The sequence below is a fragment of the Callorhinus ursinus genome, unplaced genomic scaffold (assembly GCF_003265705.2).
Source record: "Callorhinus ursinus isolate GAN/ISIS: 27379988/994484 unplaced genomic scaffold, GSC_fseal_2.0 scaffold6, whole genome shotgun sequence".
Taxonomy (NCBI): Eukaryota; Metazoa; Chordata; class Mammalia; order Carnivora; family Otariidae; genus Callorhinus; species Callorhinus ursinus.
The window spans coordinates 2,153,146-2,173,884 of NW_027397068.1; the positions used below are offsets into that span (position 1 = coordinate 2,153,146).

At 34.3% G+C, this 20,739-nt stretch overlaps 1 protein-coding gene across 3 annotated transcripts in view; it reads right to left on the reverse strand.

Annotated features, from left to right (window-relative positions):
- Positions 1 to 7,627: 7,627 nt before the first annotated feature.
- PHIP (PHIP subunit of CUL4-Ring ligase complex) overlaps positions 7,628 to 20,739 on the reverse strand; it is a 134,734-nt gene continuing 121,622 nt past the window's right edge. For 2 of the 3 annotated variants that reach the window (XM_025858872.2, XM_025858473.2), the window contains exons 36-40: positions 19,793 to 19,945; positions 18,761 to 18,924; positions 18,050 to 18,309; positions 17,356 to 17,553; positions 7,628 to 13,140 (exon numbers count right to left, since the gene is read on the reverse strand). In XM_025858872.2, coding sequence (XP_025714657.1) covers positions 12,503 to 13,140; positions 17,356 to 17,553; positions 18,050 to 18,309; positions 18,761 to 18,924; positions 19,793 to 19,945 — 1,413 coding nt within the window. In that variant the 3' untranslated portion in view covers positions 7,628 to 12,502. The remainder of the gene's footprint in view (positions 13,141 to 17,355; positions 17,554 to 18,049; positions 18,310 to 18,760; positions 18,925 to 19,792; positions 19,946 to 20,739) is intronic. The other variant, XM_025858481.2, reaches the window with a different exon arrangement.

Sequence of the window (20,739 nt, forward strand, 5' to 3'; positions counted from 1 at the left end):
GGATGGCTTCCGTGTCCTCCGTATCCCTCAACCTACTTACACTGCCTGGGGCTGTAGATTTTGCCCATTTTGCCCCCCCCCCCCTCCTCTCAGGCTCCTACTCCGTTCCTATTGCAACAGCCTAACACTAGGTCACCGGTCCCATTGATCACCCCACTCCAGTTTCAAAATCTGATCCCCTCAAATCCACACCAGGATGCAGTAACCTAACTTAAATGCAACTCTGATCGTATGCTTTCTAGTTTAACACCTACTGGTGGCTTCTAATGGCCAGCCCACAGAGGCCAAGTCCCTCTGCGTGCTTTCAAAGGCCCCTCAAGATCTGGCCTCTGTGCTTTCCCCAGTCTCATCCCTCCTTGTACACTCCAAAGAGTTGAACAGGCTCCCTTCTCTGGGATATTCCTCATCCCAATTGCCTCCCGGGCTTGTCTGGCTAATTTACACATCTTTGAGTTAAAAACTGGGCTCTGACATTATACCTTCGGGGATGGTATGCCGGCTGAGTTGGACGACCTTCCTGGGTTCTTCAGAGCACCTGCATGTCTCCACTGTAGCAAAGATCACTACTCCAGCTATGTAGTCACTTACCTTCTCGGCCCACTTGCAGCAGTTGGTTACCTACTACACTGCACCTGGCACAAGGTGAAGCAGGTGTTATGAATTATTTAACAGTTACAACTACCCTATGAAGTAGCTTCTATTATCTCCATCATACAGGTGGGTATAGACTAAGAGAGCTTAAGAAATTTGTCCAATGTCACATGACCAGGATGCAGGGAACTCGGGCATCCATATTTTTTAAAAAAAAATCACCCTCCAGGTGATTCCCACGTGCAGCCGAGAACCAGTGTTCTAGCTTGGTGAGCTCTTTCAGGACAAGGGCCGTGTGTTTCATGTCTGGACCTAGTGCGGTTACCGGGACATAGTAGGTGTTGTGGAATAAATGGAGGTTTTATTTGTTCTCCTATACCACACCAGAAAGCAGGCCATTCAGGAATCATAGTGGCCTGTTTGTTGTTGTTGTGCAAAGAGACTCAGAAAGTTAAGTGACTTGACGGTTCACAAATGGCAGAATCGTGGTTGAAGACCAGGGACTTTTGACTCTTCCCAGGCTTTTTTCACCATTGTAGCTTTTTCTGGGACAGCCTCCCAGGGGAGGTTTTGTGTGTGTGTGTGTAATTCTTCCTAGAAAACTTTGGTGATAAGAGATTCATTTTCACGTTCTCACATCAGACATCTATAGTGCCAGAGTACACAGTAGAGAGGGACGAGCTGGGTTCATTGTTCAAACCAACATCTGGGATCCAGAGCCAAAATATGACATGAAGACAGAGTTTGGGGGTAAAGGGGAACAAGAGTTTTATTAGTTTGCCAGGTAATGCCTTCAAAACTGCAGACCCTCCCAGGGTGAAAGGCTGAAGGGTTTTATCAGGAAATATGGGATCCCGGCTGTTTTAATAGGAATCTGGTAAGTACTGCTAGCCGCGTTCATCATGTCTTTCAAGGTGGGCTCATGACTAGCACTAGCACCAGCCATCTGAGTCTCATTACTAAGTGTACATTGAAGTCAGCGAAATATCAGTATTGATACCAAGTTCCTGGAACAGAGGATTCTACAGAAAAACAAGTGGAGGGGAGGAGGTGGTTTCAAGAATGAGGAAGAGAAAAATTTGTTCAGTTTAAAGTCAAGTCTTGCCGAGGCATTCATTAATGTGTCCATCTTAATTTCCAACCATCTTTACATTTCTATAGCGGTTTTAGGTTCTGGTGACAAAAAGAAAGAAGTAGCAAACTCACTGGGCAACACTGCTGTTTTGATGTGTATCCTCAAAAAGAATGGCTTCAGCTACTGTAGTTATCTTAATATGATTCCAGGCCATCTGAAATATTGTTCCAGGTGGTTATGCCAAGCCACCAGGTTAAAGGATTTTTAAGTAAAAAGGTAATATGATCAAATTGGATTTACTAAACATAAACACACACACACTCATCGCCAGCCAGCAACAGTGCAGGGGATGAGTTGTTGCGGGACAAAAAGAAACACAGGAAATGATGTCCATAATAGGAAAAAGCTGGAAAGAACCACCACATCTACTGGCAACACAATGATTAGATTGTTGTATGTTCACACAATAAGTATTTGTATAATACTTATTATATTTATATATATATATTTGTATAATACAGCAGGGAAAATGAATGAATTATACCTTGTGTAAAAACATGAATAAATTCTGAAAACATTACAAAATTATTGTCATATAAAGAGACAAAGAATATGCCACAAAAAATGTAGGAAAAAGATATTAGCACTCAGGCTTTAACTTCGCTAAAGAGGATTTGTTAAAGAGAACTTTGTTAAAAGAAATATTGAGTGTTTATAATTTACAAGACCTCTACAAGTGCATGAGTACACATGTTGTATAAGCACATTCTACATTTGGTAGAAAATGGACTGGGAAATCACAATTGATGCCACAAATACTACTGAGGAGATGATCTCATTTATATGTGCAATCTAAAAAGTGGAACTCCTAGAACCAGACAGGGGAGCAGTGGTGTCCAGGGGCTGAGAAGGGTAGCGGAACTGGAAGAGGCCGTCCAAAAGGTATGAGCTTGGTTGTCAATAAGTTCTGGGGATCTACTTTACACAGCGTGGTGATTATAGTTAATAATACTGTATTGTATACTTGCAATTTGCTAAGAGAATAGATCTTAAGTGTTCTCACCAGACCCCCCCCACAAAAAAATAACCATGTGAGGTGATGGATATATGAATTAACTTGACTGTAGTAATCGTTTCACAATGTATGTATCAAACCATCACATTATACACCTTAAATATATACAATTTTTATTTGTCAATTATATATTAGTTAAGTCTGGAAAAAATAAAACAGAGTTTAAGCCAAAAAGTGATGAGAACAAACTAATTAACACATATTTAAAGTGAAACTCCTTTTCTTCTTTAGCAATATTTCAACTATTTTTGTCAGAGGGGTTAAAAATGGGTATTTATTAGATTTCTTGGAAAAATACTGATATTAGGTAAAATAGTGAGTAAAATGGGGAAAAGCAAATAGGAATGGGCAGATGATATACTCTTACATCTTTCGACACTTTCTAGCTGCTCCTTAGTAAGTACAAGATGACAGAGTGTAGAATCAATATTTGTAATCATTGCAATATTATACTATGCCAATATTATACTACGTGTCATATGCAGTGTTCCAAAATAAAATTTCATTTGTAATATAGACCATTTTAACCATTCCTCTAAATTAAGATTTATTTGGGGGGGAGGGGCAGAGGGAAAGAAGAGAAACAGACTCCCTGATGATCGTGGAGCCCATCTCCAATCCCTGAGATTAGGACCTGAGCCAAAACCAAGAGTAAGATGCTTAACTAACTGAGCTAGCCAGGCACCCACAATTCTTCTAAATTAAAAGAAACTTGCTTTAACTAGGGATCAACAAGTTAATACATTTATTAGCTCACTCCTAGGTGATTAATAACTTGTAAGAGAACACTGAAAAGTTTTCTCAAAACTCAAGAAAAAGGGTGTCTTTTAACTTGCCCCTCAGCTGAGAATTATTTTAAAAAGGTTAACCCAGAGGATAATTTCTTTGAAGTCTTGACTGAAATGAATCTTAATTTTGAAGATGAGCCATTATCTGAGTTTTGGTATCACAATATCCAGCACATTAAAATTATTTGTACAATGCTTTCATGTTTCTAAAATAAAATGTCTAGCTTTTGTACACCCGGGCTATTGGTAGACAGGCATCCAAACTGTACAACAACAACAAAAAAGAATAGTCAGGCGGCAAAAGTCTGTTTACGCAGTTATAATCCGACATTTCTGTGTTATGTCTAGTGTGTATTAGGCTGTCTTGCCTAAATTCCATTTCTGAAAGTCTCCTGGTTGAAGACCTCTGTCATGTAAAAAATTAATTCAAGGCAACACTCCTAAACAATTTCAAAGCTTTCTGTGAAATATGGCATATATAGAATTGCTCTCAAGATTTCCAGTGAATCATGAATTGCCCATATGTAATGATGAAACCACTCCCTTATTAGGTAATTCTGATATTTGGCTTAATAAGCTGAATAAATTTTATTGATACTAATAGTAACAAGTTATATTTTTTATATCTTAGGTATTATAGACAGAATTGTCATCATGCTTTACATATGAACTTCTGGCCACATCATATGGATCATTGGATACTGGGTTGCATATCATGAATTAAATTATGAACAACTGAGATTAGCAGAGAAAATTATTCAAGGACTATGAGTCTGCATTCCTAACAACATAAGACATCAAGAGGTTAGAAGTGATGGCAATAATTAAGTAAAAATGTTACACTGATCTTATGACTAAAATAAAGTCAAAAGCTCTTCAGCTGCTCGACCATCTTGAGGTGGCCATGAGTATGTGCCTTGAAGAACCCCGTCTACAGGAAGCTCACTAGACCAGGGGCCCCTGCAGCTACACTCTGAGCATCATCGCTGCATTTGTGCCATAGATTCACCTTCCTGAGGATGCTTACTGACAATATTGGGCACTCAGGGTTACTAAAGCAGGTGCACACCTACCTGGGAGATGGGGGACTCCTCTGGCGGTCAACTTTGGTTCACTGACTCCCCCAGTCATCCTGCCGAGTCTTCCTCAGACTACACAGCAGTCAAAGGTACTTTCATCCAGCCTTACTTTCTTCTCATTTTCATTTGGGGTCACACTTACATTGCATCTGATGGATCTTAGGTTTTCCTAGCTCCCTTCCAATTTTCTTTCACAGGCATTTCCTTTATTCAAATCCTTCCATTTTTTAATCCCATCTTGGCATGTACTTCTTAGAGGACTTGGACTAACATATGTCTAGAAATATACTGTTGGGGATTCAATTAAAAGTAATGACAGATTGGTGGTTTTTAAAATCCAAGATATCAGAAAATGATTATGGGTAGTACAAGCAGGCCCTTTTGGTGGCCTGTATAATGGCCTTTTGTAATAAGACCCAATCTTAGAAAGAATTGCCTTTAGAGCCAATATTATAAATCATATATAGATATCACTCATTAACCCAGTCAACTCATTTTTGAGTAGAGAGCAAGTTACTTAATCTCTGTGCTTTTTAATTTCCCTAATGTAAGATGGGAATGATAATTGTATCTAACTCATAAAACTATTCTGCAGTCTAAAAGAGCTACTATATGGGGGCATCTGGCTGTCTCGGTCGGTAGAGCATGTGACTCGATCTCAGGGTTGTAAATTCGAGCCCCACGTTGGGTGTACAGGTTAAAAATACAATCTTAAAAAAACAAACAAAAGAGCTACTATATGTAAAGAATGTAGAACAGGGCTTGGCACATAGCATTTAATTAGTGCATTAATGATCATTACTATCAGTATGAGTTTGGCACTTGAGTACATAACAGTTTGCAAAGACAGCTAAGATAGAAAAATCTATATTTAAATGAAAAAAAGTCACAAAAGAGATGGTCAGAATGGTTAGAAAAAAGCTAGAATTTGTTCACTCAATGGCATGTTTGAAAAGGGAGAGGGGAACTTCATTTGCTCCAAGTTTTGCACGGTTCTTATATAGCAGGCCTCTTTATTAATTGTAGTTTGATATCTGGTGAAATAATGTCACTCTACTTTATACAATGGTTACTTGGACTACTATGAGAGTTTACTTAGCATTCCTTGGTTTCATAATAGTGATGACAGAGAAATGCATTCCAGACAATCTTTTAAGTGGTCTTAGTAAGTGAGGAAGCTTGACTAGAGTTAAAAAGGAAATAGGTCACCATAGGCATTAGCGAATTTTAGTGACTCATGAAAAAACAAAACTGGGACTTCAGAGTCTTTAGGAGTGAGCTCTATCTAGAGCAAAATGGCCATATATGTTTATTATTTCTCTGGGATAAATATGGCCTATACGGGTTTAATAGGGTTGTCCTTATATCATGAAAACAGCACAAAGCTTGATGAAATTATGTTTCATAAATGTGCGTGTAGTGTTTTAGCTGAGTTTAGCTGAGATTTTTAAGATTTTGGTTAAAGGTCTCACCCAAATCAAGTAAAGTTACATGATAACTTGTACATTTTATCCAGTAGTTAAAAATCATTTCTGTTCATTGGAAAAACTACAAAGTTATCATATTGGTCTATAAAACATTGATCAGTTTTGTATCTAATCCAGCGATCTTACCTTCCTGTGAATAGCCATACTTTCTTCTTCGAATGCCTCAATTTTTTGTTGAAACCTGGACATTTAAAATATTGTATGGTAATTGGAAACCACATCCTCCCCGCCCAGGTTTTTTCTAGTACTTGTAAGAGACATTAACAATCTTTCTTATAAAAACAAGTAGCTCACAAACATTTTAATGTAAGAGTCCCAGTTCATATAACTAAGGTGAATCTTTGGGTAAATTAAGCTGATTTAATAATTTTGGTTATTAAAATAATTTAGCAATTTAAATAAATAATGGCTGTCTTTTCTATATAAGTATGGAGTATAATCCAACAATACATTTTATTTTTAAAGTGAAGATTGGGCTTGCTTAAGAGACAAGTTAATATGAAGCCCTTAAATTTCTCGTGCTGGTCTACTAACTAGGTAAGCTAACATCACTTACATAATATTGAGAATAAATTGAATAGTGATTCTGACAAATGTTTGTATAATAGTAATTATGTCTCATAGTTATCAGCTTGAATATAACTTCCAAGATCCTCAGGTAACTTAAAACTTTGGACTAATATTAAATTGAGTTAATTAATGGATAATCATTGGATACCTATTTAATTGTATGTAAGATTCAATACTGAAATACTGCTCACTCAGCATAATCTTATTTGCATTTGCTTCTTGTATTTATATACTATGGATGGCTATCTTTGGGTTATGTATTTAATGGACATGTTCATTTTTGCAACTTTAAGGTTTCAAAGTTATGTGTATTCATTTGCTATTTGCAAAAGTGTTTCCATGGGACAGTTTTCAGTTCCTTTCCTGTGAGTTTTCTCAGTGAAATAGTTATATTGCTTAGAGTTTGTAATTAGCATATGTAGCTGAGACCAGGAAAAAATAGACAGAAAAATACAATTAAGTATCAAGATAACAGAATAAGTTTGTTTTTCAAGGACAGAGTATTTTGTCCTGAAGTGTCTATTTCTTCCAAAATATGAAAAACTTGAGGATCTAGAAGAGAGTAAGAGTCTGAAAAGAAACTTACAAAATGTACTAAAAAATGTGGCAAAACTCCCCCAGTTTTGGTGCACTTATTCACAAGACAAGGAAGGGGAGGGAAGAGGGTATGAAAACTTAATATTGTTAAGGACTATGTCAATACCGAACTAGAATTTGTTCTCCATTAAAATAATAAATTGTTCTTAAAGAGCTCAAAAGAAGACTAAATTGCTCTTCAACTTCTGTATAATCTGCTCAGATAGATTTTCCCTATCTCATCAGAATGATTTGCTTGGCTTTGTTTTGACTTTATAATGTCCTTCATTATTAAAACAAAGACCAAAATTAAAGAAGTTTCCCACTTGGGAAAGATGTGTTACTTTCCCCCCCAAAAAGCAAATAAATCAGGAGGCTCTACAAAATAGCTTAGAAAAACAAGTTTTCTATTTATTTAAAAATAAGTTTGTAGTTACTACATTGCAGGGACAGGAATTCTTACACATACATTCTAGTTTGTATAAAAGGATTCAAAGAATTATGCATCAAAACTAACATAGAAAGTGTCCACATAACAGTAAAGAAAGGTCCAATCAATATGTACAAAAAGAAAGGGCACTGCTATTCTGGTGTGAGACTGCCATTTATAACATGATACTCCAGGTTTCTGGAAGGAAAAAAACAAAAACCTTAATAAAGCTAAATAATTTGTCTTTAAACTCTGTGTTACTTATTACATACAACAGATTTGCTTGTGTTTAACATTGTTTTCTGTACAAAATAAGTATAATTTTAATTTGAAAATGTGTCAGTTTCAACTTTAACCCTCTAGGTCAGTTACTTTTAAAAAATTGAGCTACATTCTACACGTCTAAATATCGTGTGACAGGATTTAACAGTTTTCTAAAGGATCTTTAATAAAGACCTCATCTTCTTGCAGTTTTAATATGGTCCAAAAATGTAACTTTGTATTTTGCCTCCATTTATAGTTTACCATTGTGATTAATCAACACACACAATCTTAAAAGTAATGAGCATGTGTGTGCCTCACTGCATCATATCGTGTGTACTATATATCATCTCAAACCTATTCTCTTAGCTCCTTAAATGTAGAAACTCATAGCCACCCACTATTATGTATTTGGTTTTGTGCCATATAAAGGTTAATTTCCTGATGATTTTATCTGCATTAAAAAAGTATTTCAACACAGAGCTATCAAAACTAAAAATAATATATATTTATAGCTCATAATATTTTCTAATTGTTTTACTGCAGTGTGTACAAGATTTATCTCTGGAGCGTCAAAAGTGGTACTTACAGTCTTCTGACTCAATTTGACCTCTTCTTGGTTACTATACATAGTACAAAATATCATTTGTAGTGCTTAGCTCAGTATAATTAAGAACATAAGTAGTTTCTTAGTAAACTCAGTTCAAATCACTTGGAAATTTGGGGAACTGAGGGGAAGTGCAAGGAGGAAAGTAAGGAAAAGGTGTACTTTTCTAATTTTAATAGGAAAATAAATTCTCACCTAAATATAACTAAACCACATCACAACCTGTTATGTAAAAAATACTTTCTTAAATACTTTCTTAGTATGGGGACAATTCACAGAACATAAAATTAATTCCCCTTTTATGACTTTTAAAATCATGTATTTCCTGCTTAATATAAGGAGAATGCTTATAGCCCTTTAAACACTCAAGTATCTTGGTCCTTTCAACCTACTTAAAAATAAATTTCAGGTGAACAAAAACATTCAGAATAACAATTTGTTTTCATTAGATAGAAAACAAAATCAAAATTACTTCCAATTGACATGTGAGAGATACATAGGTATGTATGGATAAAATGGAATGCTAGAATTAAATACTATTAACTAGAGGAACTAATTTATAAGTCAGATTTTTAAAACATGTAAATGTGAATATCACATAAACAAAAATGTTATTTGAATACATTTGTTAAAATGTCTGATTAATATACTACACTGCAGATAAGGGACAGTTCTAGATGTTAACACAACTGCTGCATGAGGATCTTTTTGCAGACCCGTCTATCTTATGCAATTCACTTCCAAGTGATACTAAATCCAGCTAAACTCCTATCTCAGATGTGACATGATCAAGCTCACAATTATTCTATACAGTTATTCTAATTAAATTTGAGGAAGATACTTTCATAATAATGTTAACAAATAGTCTTCAAATTTGTGGTGAAGCTCTGCCAATAATAAAAACAATGGAAACGACCAACATTCTTTAGTACATAAATTTATGCAGAAAACAGTCTAATGACATAATAGCAGATTGCAAAGGATAAAATTTTAAGAAGGTATATATCTATTGCCCAGAGTTGTGAGGCTGTAATTAAATCGAATGTTTAAACTACTCATTTGCAACATTTTATAACTTTGTAAGATTTGACTGGGACTGGAGACTGTTGGGGAGGAGGGAGAGAATATTAGGATTAGGTACTTAAAAATATATAAATTGATTTATATTTTCCATGTATTCTGAAACTTTCAATAAACTTGAGGTTTCTATTGCTCACCTAAGAAAACTGCCAACATTTCCTTTTGGCCTACAAAGAGTACATACATGGTGTCACTGTCTCAGGATATTTTTCCAATAGTTTTGATATCTGGTCAAACAGAAAAAAATATGATGATGACTTAAATTTCTCAATTCAACTTTTACAATGTATAGAAGCTAAATTATAAAAATATAAAATCTAAATATATCTGGTATTACGAAAACGTTTTTAAGTGTTTCAATTACAAAGAATCTGAATCCAAGCCATTTTTGCTTTACTAAGAAACCAGTGTCTAATGATGTCCAAATAAGGTCATAAATATACAGTGTCTTTAGAACAGGAACAGTACATTTACTTGTTGCAGGTGAGATGGTAAATATTCATGTCTTTGCTCAAGAGTTAGAACCAATCCACACATCACACTAGAGGTATATTCCACTCTAAGACTGTGTACGCTCTTCCTTTTTCTGTACACACCTTAAAACTATACACATAGTTTTTACAAAAATGGATTTATAGTCTATTATTTTTTTCCAACACAATGCAGATAACATCAGGAAATTACATGTTTCAAATAGATTGCCTTCAAAAGCAACAATTACTTTAATGACTTAAATCTCAAACATACACATTATTCTCAATAATGGTGTAACTGAAAGACTCATTTTACTATACAACCAAGCCATCCATTTCTGCATTATGAAGAGTTTAACTACTGAATTTTAATTATATAGTTAAATATATTTGTTAGAAAAAAATAAATATACAAAAAACCTGAAAAATTTGAAATTATTTCTCAACTGCAAAATCACAGCAATCCAGTTAAGATCTGGAAAATGGTTTACTTAATTTCACAGGAGGATTTCTGTACAAATTTAGTTACAAATGATCTAAAAAGCCCAAATGCATCACTTTCCATTGTTCTTCAATACAATTAAATGACAGCTAACATTTATCCCTATCAGAAACAAGTAAAGAAATAATTATGTAATGTATTTTGCCAAGGTTCAATTAAAGACTTTATTTTTCTACATCAGGGTCATGCTGATACATATTTTCCCATCCTCACTTTTTAAAAATGTAGTATCTGAAAATTTTGGTTACATTTTTGTACCATACCAGTCCTCAGAAAATACTACATTCTTTAAACTTTTTAAAAAATGGACAATAATTTTTAAACAATAGAAATGGTATTTATGTTGGTTTTTAAGGTATAAAATAACTAACTGTACCATAAACAAATAAATAACTGCTTTCCTTTTCCATAGCAGTACATATAGCAATACATTCTCCTAAGTCATATAGTTATCATTTACAATAGACAACTTAATTTTACTAATGATGCAAAAAATAATAGAATACAAGGCACAATCATTAAATGGAATTTTTCTTTAGGGTGTATATTGACATACCAGCGTGATAAGGATACCATAAAAAGTGCAGAAAAAACACAATGTGCAATGAGACCACTGTATAAAACATGATTGCATAAAAAGTGATTTGGCCTATTTTAACCTTTAATAATTGAAAATAACCAATCTTCCCCTTAAAATTAAACTATAAAGTATGACATTTTAAAATTATTTTTATTCTACCACTATCTAAAAAATCCTGAAAAAAGAATTTATACCTGGGTAATAGTATATAAGTATGTGTTTGTATATATATTTAATTATACCCATTTATCAATATATACACATACACACACAGACACATTTCTTTGTAAGTCATTTTAGCCTATTAGATATGTCTAAAGTGTAGAAACGACATTAATCCAGATCAACAAGTAAACATCAAATCCCATACCTTTTTCCTGTATTTTCCTTGAATCCTTTAACCACTTAAACATTTTCTCTAAAACATCTCTGTCAAAGGACCCACCAGTGCATTATTTTCTACTATTAAGTACCAAAAAAAGATACATCTCAGCATAACTCTTAATAACGTGCTCTTTAGAATAATATATAGCCTTTCCAATATTGAAAAGTGTATGCTGTCCTGACAGTCAAAAACAGGCTTTCCACTGCACTGATTCTCAGTCTTTGGCACAATAAACAGAGATTGAGTGATTGATATAAGAATCAAGGTCTGAAAAATTAGACAGTCAAATGTTTTCCAATGTGGATATGTTTCCTTTTCCTAAGTACATTTTCTCTTAAGTTTGGCAGAAATGGAATACAGCAAAAGCCTTGTCTAGATTCTTTGTAGATGAACATTCTATAATTAAAATTAAACTTTTTAGGGTATCAAATGGTGGGAATTTTATATTTATCTTTAGAGGAAACACACTTCTTAATTTACTGCTACTCTGGTAACATCTGTCTTCCTAGGGGCACAACTTCTGTATCCATAGAAATGTACCTGGCTTGGTCAAAAATAATTCATTTTAACATGAAATGCTCTATATCACTAGGAATATTATGCTCCTCAAGAATGTAGCAGAACTGTCTTTTCCAGAAATAAACTGGGAATTCATTATAGGTCCTCAATTTCTTTTGTTTCAAACAGTGAATGAAATGAATGTTGAAATGCATAACCTATCTAAGGGCAATAAATAGCAAACATTTAAAATATATATGTATATATTTATATATATATATTCATTTAAAGAAGTGAAGTGTCTTGTAAGTTTGTTTGTTTTTTTGCAAATCAAATCATAACATTCCCTAATCCACCATAGCAGCAAGGAAGCAGAAGCCTTAGTTCTACATATTCCTTAACTGTACCTGCTTTATGATTTTGAAGGAACATATTTTGGTACAAGTTACCAACCAATTAAATTAGCTTTTGCTTTTTCAGTCAACTTTCGGACTCGTCCTCTACTAGAAGTTCCGAAAGTCAAAGAGGTGTCTTCGAACAACAGCTGCCTTTGTTCCTCTTCAGAATCCTCCTCATTATAGAAAGCTGTCCTCCGACCTTGGTTTCTAGTTCTCATGTGGGGCTCAGAGCCTTTAAGTTCCTCAAATTCTTCTTCCTCATCCATAGGATCATCTGTCTTTCTTCGGTTACTTCTCCTTAGCATTTTAACACTTGTAGGAACTATGAGATCTGAATCTAGTTTTTGTGTCTTCATCTTCCTTTTCGGTTTTCTGCCTCCACGACTTTTCTTCTGTAACAAATCCTCCTTTACAGTATTAGTTTCAGAAAGAAAACTGCATGTTGAAGAAGGAACTACTTCATCTCTGATTGAATGCACATTATTTTGCTCTGAATTTTCTGGCTTTGCATACTGTAGCTTTTTGGGCTTTCTACCTCTTTTCTTGTGTGTAACTTCACCACTGTTGGTATTAACTTCTACCTTAGGCTTCCTTCCAGGTCCTCTCTTCACAAGTTTGGATGGTTGCCCTCCATGGCCATTTACTTGAATGCTTCCTGGTATGAGAGCATTGTTCTTACAATCTGCTAAAAATAGGAACAAGAGCACACTTAATATATGGAATTGCTTTTTTTATTTGACCCTCAAACTAGTCATTAAGGACGTTGCTATACTTATGTAACAACATAATTCTAATTTTTGTTTTTACTAAAATGAGAAGAACTATCACCAAAGACTGAGAGTTTAATGATCTTATTTTCTACTTGAAACTCACAGAGGAGGAAAGATCCTCAATGAAATCATTAATGACCTCACATGAAGGAAAGGAAACTCAGAACAAATAAATAACCTGTTAATACTATAAATTATGATTGAGCTGGGGATCAGTCAAGACTTCTTATTGCACTATTACCTTTACTACATGCTCTAATATAAAAGCATTGTTTCCATTACACAAAATGACCCTGTATACTTGTATGGAGCTTAGCAACCACAAAGAACTTTAATTGTTTACCTCATTAAAAAGTCTCCTGTACTCCTACCTTTAAGCAGCTCAATTATGGAAAATGAGCTTGGTATAAAATCCATGACATTTTAACTTGGTAATCTGAATACATAAGCATATCATCCCCTTCTACTTACCTCTAATCACTTTTTCCTACTACGGATGGAATAAAAAGGGACTATCAAGACTGGAATGATTCTCACTCTTATTTGATCCCTTTTTGGATGTGATCATCATACCCTTTTCTAGTATCACAGAAGAGTTTACAGTCTAAATATTTCCTTATGTCCCTCAGAAGTAAAAGGGACCTCCTCTCGTAGTAATCCTACCACACAAGAAGTTTCAGAGTACATCTACTGGAATAATTTACATCAATTATTCTCCAGAAAAATTACCATGCCTTTGATATTCTTCATCTGTCCTAACTATAAGAGTAGAAATAAGTTACTCTTGGTCATGAACTATGTTCTCAAAATTGTTTAAAAAGGATGAAATAAACAACAGCAGTTTTCTTCACAGGCTCTTTGAAATAGTCCTATATCCTTATGTAATTGAATGGCAAACAACTGATTTATTATGATAAGCAGTACTAACTCCATGTATCAATCAAATCTATTATGTATGCCACCATTATAATTGTAACAAATTCCATGATAAAGGTTATTTTGCTTTGTAAAAAAAATATCAGAAAATTAGTCTAGAGATCAAATTCTAAATCTACAGGATCTAGAGATCATGATGAACTGCCCTTCTGTGTAAAAAAAAAAAAAAAATGCTATTACTCCATGAGATGAAGGAAAAAGGTGATAAACATATATTACCATTAACTTTTTCCTTCAAAGTTCTGAGATTTTTTTGTTTGGTTGTGATGGGTGATCTGCAATGCAATATTCTAGAGGAAATCCATAAAGAGATGAAAACTGCTTTTAAAGAGAATGCTTCTTCATAATGTTCATAATAGAATTTTTTTGGTCATAGGTTTGAATTATACTTCGTAAGTATCACAGAAAAAAATCAAGGTCACAAGAGGTCAGAGCCAGAGGCAGAAGGAAAAGGCAAAACCCTCATTTCCTGACCCCCAGAGTACAAATAATTTTCTTTAGTGGTTTTTCTGGCATAATGAAGGAAAGGGGAACAGGGAGAAATGTGTGTGTGTGTGTGTGTGTGTGTGTGTGTGTGAATAAAGTAATTAAGTATTTTTTCTAACACACAACTACACTTAACCTAAGGATTCTATACATCTTGTTTTACATTAAGACTACTGACAAGGAGTCTAAAGATCCAGTCCATGTACCCACTATAGAAATTCTATAGTGTGACTTCAAGGACTCCATAAACTTCTTGAAATGGTCCAAATTTTGTGTGAATACACCTATATGCATTTCCTGGAGGAAAGAACTACAGGATTCAGCAACATTACAAAGCAATACATAAACTAAAAAGGTTACTAATGCAGCTCTCTTTATGTGGATCTGTGTTCAGTAAGGTAGTTACTAACCATGTGGCTACTGAGCACTTGAAACACAGCCATGCAACTAAGGAACTGAATTTTTAATTAAATTTAAATGTGAATATTGAAGCATTGTACATTTTGAAATACTGATTTCATGTTGAAATATTTTGCATATAATGGAGTAAATAAATTATTAAAAGTGGTAATTTCATCTGTTATTATTGCATGTAGTAGCTACTAGAAAACTTAAACCATGTATATGTCATGGTTTATATTATATTTCCACTGGACAGCACTGCCTCTTGATTCTAATAGTTAATTCAGGTGTCAATATTTATGTAGTAAGTCATACTAGCTTATTGTATTGCTATACTGTACTGGTAACTCTTGTATATTTGTGATACTCAAAACTTATAGATCAAATTGGTTATTGGATCTCCCTATCATAATGCTAGAACCAATTCACTATATACATTTGATTTTTGTAGGGTTCAAAGTGACAGAAGCAAGGCCAATATACTATATAAAATTTTTAGTTCAGTTCAGAAAGGAAGCAAATATAAAAATATAAAACACTCATATATACAAAGTCATTTGCTTCTTTATTCAGTACATGTGTTGCCCAAGTGAGCAATTTGCTTCTTTATTCAAACACTTATTGTCCATTATATGCCAAGTATAGATGATTAGAAAAGTAATTAAACAGGAGTTCAGATTCTACTGGATACAGACACATGTAAAGAATACTCTACCACAAAAAGCAATGAACAGGGTGTTCTGGGAACATAAAAGATGAAGTGCTTGATTCGGTCTAAAGAACCCAAGAAGCAGCTTCCTACAGTAGATGCTATTTCAAAGTGAGACTTGAGAGGTTCATGAAACCATTAAATTGGAAGGAAAAAAAAGACATTCCAAATAAGGAAGAAAAGGGCAATGAAAATTCAGGGACTTCCAAGTTGTAGGATAGCTGGCACATAAAAAGGAGAAAGTAAAGAAAGCTGGAATGTTAGGCAACAGCCAAGTAATGAAGACTCTTTATGTAATAGGCAAAAACATTAAAACTGATTCCACATGTGATTTGAAAGCAGTAAGGATTTGAAGTGTGTGTGTGGGCATGCACACAACATGTGCTGGAGATAAATGATCAGAAAGATCAATTTTGCACAATGTGGAAGATGGACTGGGTAAGGAAGAGCCAAGAACCAAAACAGTGAGACACGTAAGGAAACTAGGACAACAGTCCAGGTGAGAAATTATGTAGGCCTGAGTTAAGAACACAGAAGTGAGAGGAAGAATGGATTTTAGAGATATTAAGGAAGCAGAAATAACTAGAACTAATGACTATGAAATAGATCTGGAAGAGAAGTCCTGGTGATTCCCTCATTTTAAGTTTATGCTTTAAGTTTATGGGTTAGATCCCAACGCCATTCATCAAAAAGAATGTATCACAGTAGAAAAATTAAATTTTGAGAGGCTGCTGAGGAGAATGTTCACGAGGAAATTGTTTCAGCGTACTTCGGAAGTCATGATACAAAATGCTTATTTTTGAGCTGCTTAACTGCCAACAAGCCATAATTCTTTTAACATGTCACAGGATGTATTTTATCAGTTACTTTCTCCATTTTTCAAACAAAGTCTTTATAATGAAAATCTGCAGATGCAAGAATCTGGAAGCTTAACTCTAAAGGGTTAAAAGTTGTATGACAGAATAGAGGTTGGGCTGTTGTCTACCCTGATGAGTTACTATTTAGTGAAGGGCAGTGTGCTGAATTTTGTGATGTTAAGAACTTAATTTTTCTAGAAAAGTAAAGACTGCTACACTGGGTTAATTAAATCCAATTTAATTTAAACTTCTTGAATACACTTTTTTTTTTAAGATTTCATTTATTTGAGAGAGAGAGACTGAGAGAGAGAGATCACAAGCAGGGGGGGAGGGGTAGAGGGAGAAGCAGAGAGCCCAATCCAAGCCAAAGGCAAAGACTGAGCCAAAGGCAAAGACTGAGCCACCCAGGCGCCCCTGAATACACTTTTTAAGGTGTTGTAATAATGAAGTCAGAACTATTTAATTTCATCACTAAAAGCCTTTGATTCTAGAATTTGTTTTTATTTCCATACAGCAAGTTTTTCATGGCTTTTAATTTAAAGTTTAATGACAATACAGTTTGCTTTGGGCACAAAGCTGCAAATCAAAGATGTCTCACTGAATGTATAAACTAGTACAGAACGTGTGACTTTTAAATGGGCAATCTAATAAAAAGTGGATATAAATGCTACCTCTGACAAAAAGCATCATTTTTAAGAAATACCTACTATGTATCTTGGAAGATACAAACAACACCTTACCTTGCTCAATGATAGGTGATGACTTTGTAAGAGTGGATGTTTTTGAGAGGACAGATGATTTCACTTTACGTTTGACTGGCTTTTCCTTTTCCATGTTTTCTTTCGCAGAATTATTCCTAGTGCCATGACTGATACTGGACTGACCAGGGCTTGAAAGAGTATTCAAGGTTTTGGAATGTTTCACAGAATTCTCTAGAACTAAAACACACACACACACGATTAAAAGCTAAGAGTTATTTAACCTAAAAACAAGCAAGGAGGTTGGGATTACTTCTAACCTGAATTGCTTCAATTAGCCAAAAGGATAAAACCTAGGAGTTGCTTAATGCTTCCTTAGGAAATTTACTTTCAAACAGGAAAAAGGAATACACAGATAAACTCTTAACAGTTCAGACCTTTTTGACGCTGTCCAGTCACTTCAAGATTATGCCTTGGCAAATTGTTACCAAGTCTGGGTACCAGGATTTAAATTCAGGCAGTCTGGATCAGAGTTGCCATTTGTAACCATTACTGTACACTGACATTCCTAAACCTCAATTTTTTCTTATTAAAAACAAAAACAAACAATAAAGAGAGCAAAACTAACACTGTCTGCTGGAATTTACTAAAACCCAGTATATCTCATTTGGCAAAATAAAAGCTTAAATTTAAAAATTACATATACTTCAATTTAGAAACTGTAACTGATTCTTACTTGTCTTCCCTGGCATTGCAGATGTATTAGCTTTTGAAATTAAAGTCTTTGCTGCTGAAGAAGTAGATGGTTGCTCAGTGGTAACTGGATCTATAACCACTCGATTGCTTCTGGTTCGAACTACAGAACTGGATTCTGTTTTACCATTTATCTGAGTGGCATTATGCCGTGGTGGTATTGTTCGTGTAGGTGTAGAGAATGGAGAGGTAGAGATATCAGACTTTAGCTGGGGTTTTAATGTCCTTTTTTTCCTTTCAGGGCTGTAAATAAAATAGTATCATTAGTCATTCTTATAGCTTTATGTAGATGAATAAAATAGTTCTATACTGTTGGATTCAATATTTGTACTATTATGAAATATGTTAAAATATGAGATTTGTAGTGGATTTCATATGGTTGTGAGCCTTTGAAAGTGAATATTTAGTGAAGGACTGCCATAAATGCTACAGTTATATGACAGAAAGCATGATGCCATCACTATCCTAAAAATGCTGTTTTACTGTATAGATTTAGCAGTTTGAATTTAAGCACTTACACTAGTATAGCTTTAGTTAAAAGATTAAAAATCCTCCACATCTTAGGAACTTGCATGTCAAATATATCATTCTGCAATATAGGGAATAGTAAAGGAAGTATTAAAAAACACCGAGTTCTATCATTTAGATGACAAAGTTATAGATCAGTTGATGCTTTTTAAAATAAATCAAATACCTTGATGCAGCACTACTGGAAACAGAGCTGCTTCTGTTTCTTTTCTTCCTCCTTTTGGTTATTGTATTTCTTTTATGAAAGCGAAGAGCAGATTTATAATCTGATAAAACTGAACTAATATGTTCTTCAAAGAAAGCAGACAGGCGCAAACTCATGCTGTAAATCTGTGATAAGAAAAAAAGTGTTTAAACATTCCTCAAAGGAAAATGCCTGTTCAGTAAATATCAACATATAACTTGAGTATTTTTCTAGCAAAGAGTTTTAACAGTTTAAACATTACCTTTTTCCAATCTCTTTGGATGAAGAACAAAACTAAAGCACTTTTACAGTTAAACTACTTTTTATATTTAGATTAGAAATATTCCAAGTTTTCAGATTCTTTTATTTTTAAGTAATCTCTACACCCAACAAAGAGCTCAAACTTACAACCCCGAGATCAAGAGTTGCATGCTCTACCAACTAAACCAACCAGGCACCCCTCAAGATTTCAGATTCTTAAAGAAAAGCCCTAATATCAATTCAGATGGCTCATGTAGACAAAATTCCTGTGAACTCTATCACAATGAAACTATCCCTAAGGTTCTGAACCTGTTTTCCATTGCTACTTAGGATTAGCATCTATTCTTTTTCATTTCGTTTCCATATATCACCCCTTTGTGATGTCTTGTCTGCACAAAGAGAGATAAATGATATTTATAACTTTACTCATTTTTATAATTCCTTCACAAAAATGCCTTTCCATTAATGCAAAAAACAGTTGGAAAGTTAAGCCTTCATAACCCTTATACCAGGACAATATGTGTGTGATATGTGTTCAAGAAAACCATTCCTAAAATATTAGTGATATCACTGTTATTTTATAGAAGGAAAGAAATAGAAAGATGTGAATTCTTTTTTCCACTAGGATACCATTAAGAACATAACAGAAAGTCAGTTTTGCTCTAAATTTTAATTAAAGCAACATTTACTTAACCTACTTTTCTACTGATTTCATTTGATTTAAACATAAATAAAAACAATTTAATTATATACCCTTGATCTTTTGCTTGGTGTATAGGCTTTTGAATTGCTAAAAATAAGTCTGACATCTTTACATAATTCCATTGGTGACTCATAATTCCCAGCCTCTAAAGTTTCTCTAACAGTAGCAAAATCCATTGGAGTGTCAATGATGTCTCTGTAGTCCTAAGAGAAGAAAAAAAGGTGGTATTATTAACATCACTACCACAAAGTATTACTACTCAGCACAGGGATTCACATACAATTTCTGTGATGAGTACAAGTCCTAGAACTTTTAATAATCCCTTATTTTCCTCATCAAGGCTCCTTTAATTTTTTTTTCATGCCCTCTCCCTATTTTATCATTAATGGTGCTATTTTCTTACATTATATATTTGTCTATCTGGCATCCATTCATCATAGGGCTAATTACATTAATTATATTTTCTAATTTTCTGTATTCCTGATGCTCTGATATTTTGGGTTCTTTACAGACCTGAGGAGAGACTGACCCTCCCAGGGCCAACCAATTCTTACTTCTTACAGATAGCAAAAAGCCGCACTGAGAATACATGTTTCATATGTAAACCAACCATCTCCTTATCTAATTCCAACACACCAAGCCAGTATTTCCTCTGCCTTGAATTGTCCCAAGGCCAGGTACCAGACTACTAGAGACCACCCCTATGCCCCCAGAGCCCACTGGAATTATTCAAACTAGCCAGTCCTGAAGTGTTTACCCTGCTCTGTCTTGCCTTTCTCATTGAAACCCCAATAAAGGCTCTGGCTTAAGCATTCAATGACAACATCTTTGGGACTTGTCAGCACAATAAATTTCCTTTTAAGCCCCATACTCATTTCTTCCTGTGGCAGTGTTGACTGTACCATATAATACCATATATAACATGTACATTCTTAGAACAAATGGGTATTGCATTTTGTCAAATGCATTAATTGATATGATCATGTAATTTCTCTTA